At 42.3% G+C, this 14,244-nt stretch overlaps 1 protein-coding gene and 3 non-coding genes across 5 annotated transcripts; all 4 read right to left on the bottom strand.

Moving 5' to 3' along the window:
• Positions 1-1,754: 1,754 nt before the first annotated feature.
• On the bottom strand, positions 1,755-11,543 carry NOP58 (NOP58 ribonucleoprotein). 2 transcript variants are annotated; one of them, XM_075283847.1, is made up of 15 exons: positions 11,410-11,543; positions 9,537-9,613; positions 8,137-8,189; positions 7,311-7,435; positions 7,066-7,202; positions 5,733-5,797; positions 5,483-5,617; positions 4,879-5,024; positions 4,489-4,615; positions 4,002-4,165; positions 2,997-3,131; positions 2,748-2,809; positions 2,408-2,565; positions 2,198-2,310; positions 1,755-2,101 (listed from the first exon to the last, which is right to left on the bottom strand). In XM_075283847.1, the coding sequence occupies exons 1-15, from the start codon at positions 11,452-11,454 to the stop codon at positions 2,045-2,047; spliced, it is 1,599 nt and encodes a 532-aa protein (XP_075139948.1). In that variant the 5' UTR covers positions 11,455-11,543; the 3' UTR covers positions 1,755-2,044. The 2 variants fall into 2 exon arrangements, with proteins under 2 accessions (XP_075139948.1, XP_075139947.1); XM_075283846.1 differs by having other exon boundaries at positions 1,756-2,101; positions 2,198-2,313.
• On the bottom strand, positions 6,033-6,120 carry LOC142217774 (small nucleolar RNA SNORD70). Its single transcript, XR_012717417.1, has one exon. It is a non-coding gene; the product is annotated as a small nucleolar RNA SNORD70 (small nucleolar RNA).
• LOC142217773 (small nucleolar RNA SNORD70) lies at positions 7,970-8,058 on the bottom strand. Its single transcript, XR_012717416.1, has one exon. It is a non-coding gene; the product is annotated as a small nucleolar RNA SNORD70 (small nucleolar RNA).
• On the bottom strand, positions 8,879-8,967 carry LOC142217776 (small nucleolar RNA SNORD70). The gene has a single exon (XR_012717419.1). It is a non-coding gene; the product is annotated as a small nucleolar RNA SNORD70 (small nucleolar RNA).
• Positions 11,544-14,244: the final 2,701 nt, after the last annotated feature.

The following is a 14,244-nucleotide window of genomic DNA, read 5'->3' as shown; positions in this document are numbered from 1 at the left end:
CCTCCCTCTCTAACTGGCCCCCTCCCTTTCTCCCACACGCTCTCTCCCTGTTTCCTTAGCTAGCCCGCCCACTACAGTCTCAGCAGCCATAATTATAATATAGTACTAGCTATCCCTAGATACACCTCCCTCTCACTGTCCCCCTCCCTTTTTCCCTAGCTAACCAGCCCACGCATGCGCAATAGTTCGCTGCGCATGTCGATGATGACACAACCAGAGATGAGATGGCAGGAAGGAAAGGTAAGTATGCCTGGTCTGGTGTAGTGAGGAGACGGAAGGGGAGGGCTGGATACAGGAGCAGTGTAGTGATGGGAAGCGAGGAGACAGGAGGAGAGAGAGGGGGGATATAGTATGTGACTCTCAGTCTCCGGCGAGACGGAGAGTCACATGATACTATAAAAATCTGCCTTGGGCGGTCATGGTAAATATTCACTTTTGTTAATAAAAGTGAATTATAAAAAGGTGGGGAGGTGTTTAGTTTAGGATAAAAATGTATTTTTATCCTGGACAACACCTTTAACTTCCTCTATTTGGCCACAGGTTATGGCTCAGCAGACGTAAAGGTATGGGAAAAAGAAGCTACAGAAGACGGGTATCATGCTGAACCATCCCTTTAATTTCCTCCATTAAGCTAAGGCCCCACTTTGCAGAAATGCAGTTTTTTTTTTTGTTGCAGATTTTGTTTTTGTTTTTTTAATTTAGTCAAAGCCAAGTATACATTCATACTTCTCCCTTCTGCTCAATCGATTCCCGGCTTTGGCTCAACAACCACAGCAAAATCCGCAAAAAAAAAAAAAAAAAAAAGCTACGTTTCTGCAAAGTGGAGCCTTAGCCTTAAAGACGACTGTTCCTCTATTTTTTTCAATGCAAGACAGATTTTTTCAACGTGGAAGAAAGCTTTTTTTCAAAGATGGCACTTTTTTTTAAGCTTTAGAAGACACATCTTTAGCTTCTTTTTCCTAAATAAATACATGACAATAAAAGGACATGAGACCTCCCATAAACATACCATGTAAAAACCAGTTACCAGATTACTCACTGGGCCCGAGGACTCATCTCCAGGCATTATAACACACAGATGGTCCTACCTCAGACGACAGCCTCTTGGTCTGGGAAGCTTTTAAACTAGCCACCGATGACCAGCGTACTCCATTCCACAAATAGGAATGCTTCTGGTTCACCCAAACTGCTCAAGACGCTAAAGATTTCAAATTTCCCTTTTCTAGCGCATTTCCCTCAGAACCAGAAGTGACGTCACCGGCGTGCGTTCCACCATGGAACGCAGGATGCCGAAGCAGGCAGGTGGACACAACAAGCCCAGGAGCCTCCACGGGGCGACCAAGGTCCGTATGGGACTTATGGAAACCGAATAACTGGGAAGACTAATTTTCATTTTTCAACCACGCAGAGCAAAAACTATGACAGTATAATGTAATGGTGACACTGTCCTGTAGACATATTCTACCGTTACATAATTTTACAGCTGAAACAAATGTGCAAATCGTTTGGCTTTACCGGAATGTAAGAAAAAACCACGGCAAAAAAAAAAAAAAGACCTACAGCATTACACACAGGAGACGGAGGTATGAAGGATATATAGTGAATAGTTGCAGAACGCTGACTGGGGTAGGGGGTAAAATATTTGCTGGAGCTTCCTAGACACTCAGCTTTCTTTTCCAGGTTTCCCATTTGTTGACCAAACGTTGCAAACATTATTTGGTTAATATAAAGCAAAGAACGATAACTTTCATAAAAGTGTATTGGATTAAAGACAGGAAAGTTTACTGTCTACAATCATATGATCTAGTCATACAGGCAAAATAAACGTTATAAAGTGTATACAGCCTGTCAGACAGCCAATATAAAAAAAAAAGTTCTCGACTCTGGTATGTTCCCATCATACATTACTGTATTAAAAACAGAAACAAAAGAAAAAAAAAAAGTTTCACTGCGCTGTTCATTTACAGATGGATCTAAGCTAAGGCCGGCTTCCAGAAAACTTTGCAATGAACAGTCATCACTTTGTGAATAAAGTCCATGGAACTTAATCGTCCTCCTCTTCCTGTTTTGCCTTCTTTTTCTTCTTCTTCTTTTTGGAAGGCTGTTAATAGTAAATAAAATATGATTATTATAGTATACTAGAATATTACACCAGTGCTATTACATCAGAAGTAGTGAGACCTGCATGGACACTGACCTCTTCAGCTGTGCTAGTGGTGGGTGCTTCTTCCAATACTTCCTCCTCCTCTGCAGCCTTTGACTCTCTCTTCTTTTTCTTCTTCTTCTTTGGTGGCTCCTCGACTTCTTGTTCTTCTGCAATGATACAACCATATGGTGTCATCAGTTCTACCCTAAAGAAATTTCAATCTCCTTGTCATATTGTAACCAAAATGTAATCTGCAAATACCTTCTGCTTCTTCAACTGGTTCTATTTTGGGCTTTTTAGATTTCTTCACTTTGACTTCGGCAGGTTGCTCTTCCTCCTCCTCTACCTCTTCAAATTTCCTCTTCTTGGGAACAGAGGACAGGGTGGAGTCTCCGGATGGGTCATAAGTTCTGACCTCACTGTAAGGAAAAGAAATAGCTGTTACTGCCACATCAAAAGCAAATTCTGCCATTTTTAGACTAACGTCTAGTTGAAAACACTCAGAACCCCACATTAAACTGCACAACTTTTAGGCAAACATACAGATCCACAATTACAAATACACCTATATACACACTGCGATTCACAGGGCAGTTCTTACCTTTTGTGCTGATACTTGTCGGCTTTGGCGAGTGCTTTCCCGGTGCCGCTAATTCTCTTTAACTGTGAAGAAACAGAAGATAAATCAGCACCAGATCGTTTAACTATTAACACACAGTGCAGAACTCATATACACATCAAGTCTCAGATGAGGTAGTGACTGATATTGCCCTCATAGAAGTATCAGGCAATACAATTGGGTCATCATCACAGACCAGAAGACTGAAGTCATAGCTGCACAAACACCTACCCCCCTCTCCTCTAAGTGCCGTAGACGGGCTTCCAACTTGGCTCTTGTCTCTACTCCCAGTTCTGCATTTGTGTCCTCCCCCAGAGCGTCATATCTGATAGCAAGGGCTGCTTTGGCTGCCAGCATACGGGAGATCTAAATAAAGAGAAACAGGTTAGCAAATCAAGCCAAACATTTAAGACTGTGAATAACAAGTCACCATGTGCAGACTGTGTGAAGTAACAAGACTGCAAAATCGCAAGTCTGCAGAGGAGATCTAGACAAAATACTGGAATTTATCTTAAAGGATTTTTCTGACAGCTTGATACTTATATTGGATACTGAAGATAGGTTGAGTGAGGGTATGACACTTAGCACAAACATTGCTCAGATGACTGATGGGGCCATGACCACTACTTTTTGCAGCTTAATCCTACTGGGGTGAAGTGACCCCTTTAGTTATAACTGATCACAGTATGGCAAGAATCGTCGCACCCCTCCCACCAATGTGGAACTGATGACCTACCCTGTAGTTATTAACAGTATCGAAGTATTGACTTAAAAGGGTTTTCTAGCCTTAAAGTATTTGTCACCAATACCAAGAATAGAACATTAGATTGGTGAAGATCTGACATCAGACACACCCGCCAATCTCCTATTCTCTGCAGCTAATACACAGAGAATGAAACAGGACGCAGACAGCTCCATCCTCTGTGTAGGTGCCAAAGCAGGTTACTGTAGATCAGCTCCGATTAGGAATGGTACCGAAGCTGCAATAATCTGGTTTGGCCATTACACAGAGTTGCCCGCTTCCTACTCCATTCTCTGTGTAATAACTGCAGAGAATAGCCAATTCGTGGGAGTGTCTGGTGTCAAACACCCAATTGATCTGAAACTGGTGACCTAACCTTAGAACAGGTCATCAACAATTTTAGCTTAGAAAACCCCTTTAAACACAGGCCACAACAAGTATGATCTCTGATCCCCAGATGCCTTCTGCAACCCATTTCACATAATATAACTTACCTTGCCCTTATTTTTGGGTGCTGTCTGACCAACAAGGGATGCGTGATAAATCAGACCATATTTTGGAGTGTCCTTTTTGGTCTTCAGCGCTCTAAACAGTGCTTTCTCAGCCCCTAAGATCTGCACAGTGGAAGCTGGGTGTTTTGCCAGATTCAGAAGGGAGCCTATATTAAAATAAATAAAAATATAACCACATATAAAAGATGAGGACTCAAGATCAAAGGTAAACCAAGAAAAAAAAAAAGTCCAAACAATACTACAATAGACAGACATGAATGATATCTATATACACACACAATACTCAGTGGGTAATATTAGTATATAAACCATAAAGATGTGATCTCAGATGAGGTAGTGACTAGATTTGCCATCATAGACATCAGGCAAAATAATTTAGTCATCATCAATGACCACAGAAGGACTATAGAACGAGTCCAAGAGTTAATCTTATGAGGAAAGTAAAGGTAGATTGGCATAAGAGACTTACCTGCATGGGAAATAAGTCTGGCACCGACCAACTCGCCAACCAAGACAGTAAGGTTTGGAGCTATTGCCATCATTCTGTTTTTAAGGTAGTCATACAGCTGTGTCCTGTACTCTGTAATCTCTATGACCTAAAAAAGCACAAATATCACAGGTCAATACCATAACATTAACAATATACTAAATATCTAAGCCAACGTTTGCTCTGTATGTCTTTGGAGTGTGGGAGGAAACCCACGAAAACATGGGAAGAACACACAACAAACTCCTAGCAGATGTTGCGCTAAACAGGATTTGAACCCAGGACTCCAGCGCTGCAGTGCTAACCACTGAGCCACCGTGCTGCTTTATTTCTGCAGATTTCACCCAACTGACTCCTCAATACAACACTCACCTGATCACACAAGTGTAAGATATTATTGATATCTTCTTCTGACACCTCTGTACCCATGGAAATCTCTGCAGCAGCTTTCACCTCAGCCTCCACCTCTTCAGGAAGGAGCTCCGAGAGGTCAAAGGCGGCAAAATTAACTCTGTCTCCTGTTCAATGAGAAATGAAGAAGAACACAAGAGTTGAACAATATATAACAGAAAACATAGAAACACATCGAACTACGACAGCTCTTTATGTACTTGTCATTAATATACACGAAATCGAGGTCAGCAATGACCAAACATAGGCCTCAGATGAGGTAGTGACTGAAATTGCCCTCATGGAAACATCAGGCAATTACATATAGTCATCATCAATGGCCAGAACAGAGCTGTGACTTATGCCCAAGCAATCCTCATGTCATTATACCTACAGCACGTCACCCCAAAAGATGGAACAAGTTTGTTCCATCTACTAAAATGTGACACATGACGTTAATAGGAAATTACAGAACATAAAATTTAGCGTATGCTGAACAGAGAACAGGGGCTATTGTAAAAGTTTTCGGCATATCACAACCTCCCACCTCATATACTGAGAATGCAGGCGCCCTACACAAACTCACCTACAGCCTTCACACACTTGCAGTACGCCAAGTTATCAGTGACAATTTTGCCCAGCTCAGGAAAATGCCATCCATACCACTCTCTGCAACGCATGACGTAATTGTTCAGCTCCTTATCCAGATCGTCTAGAAGGGCTGGAGGAAAGAGAAGTTAGAATTAGGAAATCATCCACCCTACTTTATTACAATATATATCTATCAATCTATATACGATATACTGTATATCGTCATCATAAGATAGGATACTTACAGATAGCTTGTACAATCATGGTATCAACTTTGTCGGGGCTGAACTTTAACTTGTAGCGAGATAAGCTGTGGATATACAAGACGGTAGAAGATTAAGAAAAATTACGTATAAAAAGCAAGCGGATTATAGCTTCTCTGCAGGCTTCACTCCTGGTTCTGGCTTACAAATACTGATGAAAACGATGCAAGTGTGAACTGGATTTATACATCACAGTTGCAGCTTAGTTTGCACATACAGTTTTTTAAAAAAAAAAAAAAAAATCCAGATAGCACCATATAGTTTACGAACTGACCTAACATACTAAATGTTGCCTCAGTGGTAGTGACGAAACGTTGAATGAAATCACAGATATTCAGCTCAACTAAACTCCATCATTGGCAACAGAATAAAGACTGTACTGACACAAGAAGTCTCAGTCTCAAATTCACCTTAGAGCACCATGTTACAATTTATATATTGAACATATTCTGTGTATATGGCCATACATATTAAGTGTATGGTCGACTGAATCCGACGATTTTAGTGGGAACCAGTGACCATCTAATTGTCTACAGGGGTGTTTGGACTTTGACCCGATGGCAGAATCAAGGATAGAAGGGTCAGGTATATTGGATTTCAGTATGGGGGATCTTTTTGTTCTGGTGGCCATTTATCTTCCTCACAAGAAGCAACTTTCTCCCACTGAGAACTCATGTAAACTCAGCCAAGTCAGCATGTATTTGGAAAGGGAGGGGAATTTTGGAGGAAAATCAGTCAAAGTAACTCATGTGCATGGTCAACATTAACCTGTATTAATGGCAGATGCCAAAACTGAGTGGTTAGGAGTAGGTTTTTCTTGTCCTGGATCCAGTAGGTGGCGATGTTTGGTTCTGACGACCACAGAAGAGGCATATTTAGGTAGAGTTGCAACATCAGATGTTGAGGTGGAGGTTATGTTAGCCGTGAAGAGTTGGTGGGTCAGGCTGCACAGCTAACGTATGTGGAGTCAAGGTATTACTACCTACTGGATCCACCCAGGCCAGTGAGAACCCACATCTAACCCTTCCATTCTTCTACATTCATATTCTACTGGGCAGGTGCTTTACTGGCAGCAAGCTATGTACCGATGGCGCTACCAAGGAATACTCAAGTGAATGCATCTATTGACTATAATGAGCATTTTAACATGTGACCAATACACAGATTTTATGAATTTTTTTGTCTATTCACAAATGAAACTACCCTATTATCCTAAAACCAGGCAAGAAAATTGTTCCATTCCATCAACTACAAATTGGCTGACGGAATGGAAGATTAAGATTGTACAAGAAAATTAAGAAAAACCATGACTTACCTGTGGGCCAAGCCAAGAGACATTGCAGCCATTTCCCGCCCTGAGAGTCCTGTAATAAGACCATCTATTTGATTGCGAATACCCCTCATGAGCTCGGTGACCATGGTATTGTGTACACAGGTGAGGTTCACTTTATCCTACAGTTACAAACATGGAAGATAAACGGATAAGCATATCCTTCTGACATCACAAGAGAAAAATTAGTTTTGCATACTGCAAATTACTGACGTAGTATAACACAATACCTTAATAACGCCGCCAAGTTTGGCATCTGCAATTGCCAGCTGTTCATGTGCTTCTTTTGCTGCGATCTTCTTCAGGACCTTCTTTAAGTTTTTGCTGATTTTGCCTTCTACCAAAGCAGTGGCCGCTGAGGGATGTACAAATAGACTCTTTAGTTTAGTTTGATCATAAACACAAAAATTCCTATGAAACAAATTACACTGAAAGGGAGTCTGACATCAAGACGCAATCCTCTGACAGACACCATAATGGATACCCAACAGACATCATTAAAGCCAATGGGATCTGTCAGGTACTCTAGTGGTGTTCTTCATAGGACAGATCTATCTATACCATCTACGGAATGAAAGCCACAGATTCTAAAAAGAAACATCTTCACTTGCATTTATTCACTTATAATGCAAATTTTAGCTTTATACCAGTGCAATCTGTTTAGACTTCTGGTTTTATTTCCTTGCTGTCCTTTCTCCTCCTGCTTACTGACATTTCTAGGTGATCACAGAGGATTCTGAACATTAACAGTCTGCTATTAGAGGGAAGGGAAACTACAAACTGCCGGACAACCAATAAAATATGTTATAAAACGCCATATGGTTTTAAATATAATGCCGCTATGCCTCTGCGAAACAAGACCCTTTCCTCGCCAGGATGTCAATGCCCTTACAGTGTTGCCTCAGTGGTAGTGACGAAATGTTAGGTTAAAATCATTTTGTTTCAGCTTAACATAAATCCATCATTGGCAACAGTATATATGTGTGTGTGTATATATATATATATATATATATATATATATATATATATATATATATATGCAGGAAACAGGCTTACCTGCCAATGCTTCAGTTGTGTCTTGAAACTTCTCAAAGTGTTTCAACTTAACTCTACAAAAAAGAAAAAACAGGTCAAGTCTAGTCATGGCTGCTTTACAGAACATCTACTAAAGTAGTCAACAGAATGTTACTCGAGTATTAATGATAAGTGTTTAAGGACGAGTCCATATGAACAGAACGACAGTGGGTTAGCCGCTGTGAACTTGCTGACATATCTAGGTGTGATCACTGTGAATGAGATATAAACTCCCACCTAAATACTGACACTAAAACCTTAAGCGGAAAGTGACTTGTGCTGATGGATTTAGACCCGCAGCATATCAGGTCATGCTGCAGGCTTCACCTGTGTATTTCAACTTTTACAATACAAAGGGTTAAAGCCATGAACAACCTGCAGAGAAACTGGAAGCAGAGTCACAATAAAAACCATCCGACTTTGGTTGTTCTTTTGTTGCGATGACTTGCAGGATAACAGGCTGCAAAATTTTCCAGTGGAAGTTCTGCAGTGTGTTAGTTGTGTTTGGCTTTATCTTAAGGGGTTTTTCCAACAAGCCAAGTTATCCTGTATCCATAAGACAGGAGCGGTGCACATACTGTTTTAAAGCAGCTCCATACAGGGAACAAGAGACCCCTGTGCCCCTGATCAGTGGGGGTCCGAGCGACCCTATGGGTAGGGGGGTAACTTAGTTTGTTGGAAAACTCCTATAAGATAGAAGTACTCCTTAAAGAATTCTATCTAGCCACTTGTTGCCTCAGTGGTAGTGAGGAATGTTGAATGTAAATCAAGGTTTTTCAATTCAACTAAAGATCCATCATAGGCAACTCTTATACAGACCTACACTGCTTGGTCCTTCAAGGACAGGTGACATTAGTTATCGGTCATCAAAGAAATTTCCAACAGTAGAAACGCATAACCCGTTGTATTTCTCAACTGCTATGAAAACTCAAGCCCAAATGTTGGGATGTTTTATAGGATCCAATTCCCAGCAACCCCACCGAAAAGCTAAATAAAGGGTTGTAGTTCTTTGGAAGCAAGTCCAGCAATATATAGCGTGCACCGGCAGTGCCTGGTTAGTGCAGCACTGTCCCATTCAAATGAAAGGATCAGAGGTGCAGTACCATTCACTACCACTATACAATGTATGGCACTGTGACTGCTTTTGAAGCTCTGCAGCACCTTTACTCAGCTGAAGGGTGAGGGTGCCAGAAGGCGGATTGATGCCAATCTGATCACCTATGCTAAGGATAGATCATCATAAACAGTAACATCTAGGAAACATTCAATGAGAATATTCTCATTCTTTACATAATCACTGTATGTGACAGCAATAATTATTATCTACAGATGTCGGTCAAAACAGGGTATAAGGTGGACTTAGTGGATGTTTTAGGACTTACACTTTATTTGCTTTTTCTGGGGTTTCAAATTCTTTCCATATACTGTCCACTTCTTCCAACTTGCTCTCATCTACAACCTAAGAAGACAAACTTGGTTATTAATCAAGAAACCGATACCATAAAGCATCTCCAGAGCAGTACTAGGACAATATAGTGCAGGACATCTCTGGTAGGACTTTGTGATATCTCAGACTGACCGTCCTTCCTCACCAAGACAACAGTCACATGGGGTAGTCAAATTGCAGTATTTTGCTGTGATATTGCCACGATATAGCAAAAGGACATAGGATTTTGCCACCCTTGTCGTGTTGGCTCCAAAAATGTGGGATTTTATTGTACCATGTGAACGAACTTGTGCAGGTCCTGTCACCCCATTTCTTAGTCAGCAGAGCAGTGGGTGCTGGAAGTCTCTGTACTCAGTCTCTTCTGCTAACACTCTGGCTGTCCCTGACATGGCTCTCTCTTCTCTAATACTGCTGCTTGTACATGGAGTAAGTTAGAGCAAAGTCAGTCATGTGACAGAGAATAGCAACAGGGGACCTGCAAATAATACTCAGTGCAGGATATGTACTGATAAGCTCTTTTCCCCCACATAACCCGTTTAAGGCTAAGGCCCCACGGGGCATCCTGCAGCAAGAGAGAGCTGCAGGAAAAAACTGTGGCAGTAACGCACCATGGTTCTTCCTGCAGCGCTTTAGACAAAGTTCGCAGAGGTTTCCTCTGCAGATTTCTATTATAACTATGGGGAAACCTCCGGCGTTTCCGTAGGTATAATTGACATGCCGTGCTGGTTTTGGAAATCGCAGCATGTCTGCAGCACGATTTTTACTGCAAAGTGGGCATGGGATTCACTTTACCATGACTGTAAAATGCCACGATTTTTCCCGTGGTGTTTACGCCACATGGGGCCCAGGCGTAATAGACACTTGACTTTAGACCCTGTTGCTTGGTAAATACCCTGCATGAGAAGCAGCCCCCTCCTCAGTAAACCTAGTTTTGTGCCCAGTTCCCATCTGTGTTCGATACTCCATTTGGGGACTCCCCCAAACAGAAACCTATATAAATTAAAAAGCAGTTTTGGAGTCCATGTGATTACCTAAGTAATCACACGGACTCCATAGACTATAATGGGGTCTGTGTGGTTTCCGCACAAAACATGGAAACAGAAAAGTGCTGCAGTTTTCTTCTTATATATCGTCAAGAGTTTAATCTCAGAGACAACACATGACTTAACATGATGCGACTTACTATCCACATTGCATGACAACTTATACAGCAGGTATTAGTCTGCTATAAGTGGGTGACCTTTGTAAAGTCTCCTCCACTTTGCTAACAGTGAACTGCTATATGCTGCAGATCGTGTGCCATGTATACCCCTAAAACTCTGCATACTGTACTGTGTATGAATATAGTGAAAATACTCTGCATACTGTACTGTGTATGAATATAGTGAGGCTCTGGATGATGCTGTACACTTAATAGCACAATTCCCTTGCTTTAATAAATCGGTTTCGGCCAGGGCTCTGCTACAAGCAATGGCTCTAGTGCTCTTCCAGTACCATCCGCATTGATATAGTAATATTAGTTATCTATATAAGTCTAAGGATCACTAGACTCACTAGACCTCCCTCCACCTGGAGGCCACGTGTTAGCCCCAGTATGGTCTGCCTACGATCTGATCGCTGCAGGCTGCACTACAACCGATCGGGATTATACATCTACACCCCATCTATCGTACAATCTCTTATTAACGCCACACAACCGCAGCGGTAAACTGCAGGAGCCGAGACTACACGTGCTCTGCCCATAGAGACAACCGGCACGTGCGATCATTTCACAAGCTCATCTCACGACCATATCGTATCCAGCTTACCTTAAATATGGCGTAACCCGCCGCGGTCTCAAAAAGCACCAACATGGCTGAACCGCGATCACTACTAGGGTCCGACCCGGAGATCTAAACTCGAACCCTCGCAGCCCAGACACGTGTAAACTCAAGCGCCAACGCGCATGCGCACCGCCTACTTCCGTTTCTGCTCTTCCGGCTCTAGTCCCGGTGACGTCATTGTGTAGTTCTTTGGATCCCGCGCGAACTACTCGAGAGCGCCCTCTCTATGGGACTGGGTATATTGTACATTGTACACTATATTATAATTCCCTCACCGAGACCGAAAGCTTGTACATAGTAGGCCGTGCCTATCCAGTAACCTCCACTGTTCTAGCTATTAGAACTACAACTCCCAGCATGCGTGTAGCGCTCTATAGTGAAGGCATTAGACCTTGACTCTCTGAGCTCACGTGGACTGCTGGAGCATGCGCAGATACACACTCCCTGCATCTCCATTGCATCCTTATAGGGGCTGCAGTGCAGTGCTGGAGAATGGGGGTCACAGGTTCCTTATTCTCCCACCTTGTGAGGATCCTAGAGGGTGGGATTCATACTTATTGCTTAGATATGCCATAACTGTGTAGGATGGGGATACCCCTGTAAAGGGAGGCAGTCAGCAGGGAAAGGGTTCGCAGCTAGCCCCAGTACCATGTAGTAGATAGAAAGGTGACTAGTATATTCATTATTATTTTATACTCATAGACGTATTTGAACAAAGATGGATATGAGCATAAAAGGTGCTTTGGGTGGGCAACACGGCCCCGTGGTTAGCACTGCAGCCTTGCAGAGCTGGAGTCCTGGGTTTGAATCCTGCCAGGAACAACATCTACAAGGAGTTTGTATGTCCTCCCTGTGTTTGTGTGGATTTTCTCCCATTCTACAAAGATATACTGTTCGTAAAAATAAAAAGATGCCTTGGGTCGTGGCAAAGCCTGGGTGGACTTTGTTGCAAGTTCCCTGCCAACACAGCCCAGTGCCGCCTCCATGCTGTTGATTTATAGCTTTCCTAATTCAGTCCTGTTAGGGTAGCTTTCCTGGCCTGCTCATGTGTGTGGACAGTCCTGATAGGCTTTCATTTATACAGCGATAGTCTTTCTATAGGACTGTAATATTAGGCCTGGTTCACATCTGTGTTCGGGGAGTCCGCATGGGGACCCCCGAATGGAATTCCAAACACACTGACAAGCGGTGAGCTTATAAAAGTACACGGACCCCATAGACTATAATGGAGTCTGGGTGTTTTCTATGTGGTGTCCGCAAGAGTCATGCAAGTAGTTCATAATGTACTTTCCTCTCTGCATGATTTGTGCGGAGACCATGCAGAAAACACTCGGACCCCATTATATTCTACACAGTTGTGAACCGGGCCTTAGCCTGTGGGCAGTTGTTGGCTGGGTAAATGGGTCGCACATAGAAAAAAAAAAAATTAAAGGTTTATTGGCTGCATTCCTTATGTTGGCCTCATACGGTAAAATGGACGCCACCTTTGGCCCCATATAGTACAACTGCTCAGGAAATAGCAAGCTCTATTATTTAGGAGATCGGTTGCACAGACAGTAAAGATGGTAGTTTGAATAGATTTACCAATGTCTATGGGACTGAGTGCAGGCCACAATGGCTAACACACGGCTGGAGAACACTGCTGTGTATATAACCGCTAAAGGCTCTTTCAAAAGACAGAGTCCCATTTGTGGAAAACAGTCTGTGTGTGAGATTTACTTCTGAATTTGGCCATGTGCATAGGAGTCGCTGCATCAGTCAGTTATGATGTAGTAGGCTCTCAGACAGGCTGATTACAGCAAGAACTGATAGTGTGATGTCACTTCATTACTGTAGCAATTGGGCTTTTCAGGAACTGACTGCATCATAACTAATTATGCTGCACTGGCTCCTATGCAAACGGTTGAGTTCAGTCTGCGAAATGTAGCCCACGGGTGTGTTAAATATCTTGTATTTGCCGATGAGACTTGTGTCCACTGTTAAATATCCTTGAAATTGTGGGATAGACTTGTGTCACGTGTTGTAGGCCTTATCCACGATAGGAAGAAGTCAGCTTGTTATAAATCAGTGTAGAGGTTTATTAATATCTTGAAGGAAAACACAGGAACAGGGAAAATGTCCAAATAACACAAATATCAGTCAATTGTCAATAGCTTACATCTTCAGAGAAGTTAAATCATCTGGATATCTTGTAGTTACAGCTTGGTTCATGCTTGTCATCTGGTCTGGTCATCTGGGATATTCACGACATCTTGTCCAGGATGACAGAGAGGGATAGTAGACAGACCTGCCATAGATTCCCCATGGATTCCCCTCATGGATGACGACGACGACCCCCCACATGTGTGTCTGTCACTCATTTATGTTCATGAGAGTGGGTGTTACCTTCCATCTTGTAGCTATGTAAGGAGATTTCTACTATGGTGTACTCTAACCGCACCCATGTCCCCAGAATATAAGACTATGATGTCAGTAGAGTGTTAACCCCATGTCTGCTAGAGAATATTGTAAATATATAATATTTAACAGGGTGGGACACGGTCATGTAAAAGGGCCCTAAGGCTTGTATGGAGCTGCACAGCAATGGAGACCCTTGACATGAAGCTCCCTCTTTACAGTTTTTGTGCTGATGGTCATAACAGAAGCTTTGGAGCTCTGCAGTTATTAAATGCACCACACTATTATGCCGTATTCTTTGTCAAAATTTATGAGGAACGTTAAACATGACATACTTATGAATAACGTGCATGATGAAGAATAGAAATGTATGACTGGATATACACTTACATTTGTGCACCAAGTACCATCTAAATATTCAAC

The sequence above is a fragment of the Leptodactylus fuscus genome, chromosome 8 (assembly GCF_031893055.1).
Source record: "Leptodactylus fuscus isolate aLepFus1 chromosome 8, aLepFus1.hap2, whole genome shotgun sequence".
Classification (NCBI taxonomy): Eukaryota; Metazoa; Chordata; class Amphibia; order Anura; family Leptodactylidae; genus Leptodactylus; species Leptodactylus fuscus.
This window is presented reverse-complemented; position numbering and strand designations above follow the sequence as displayed.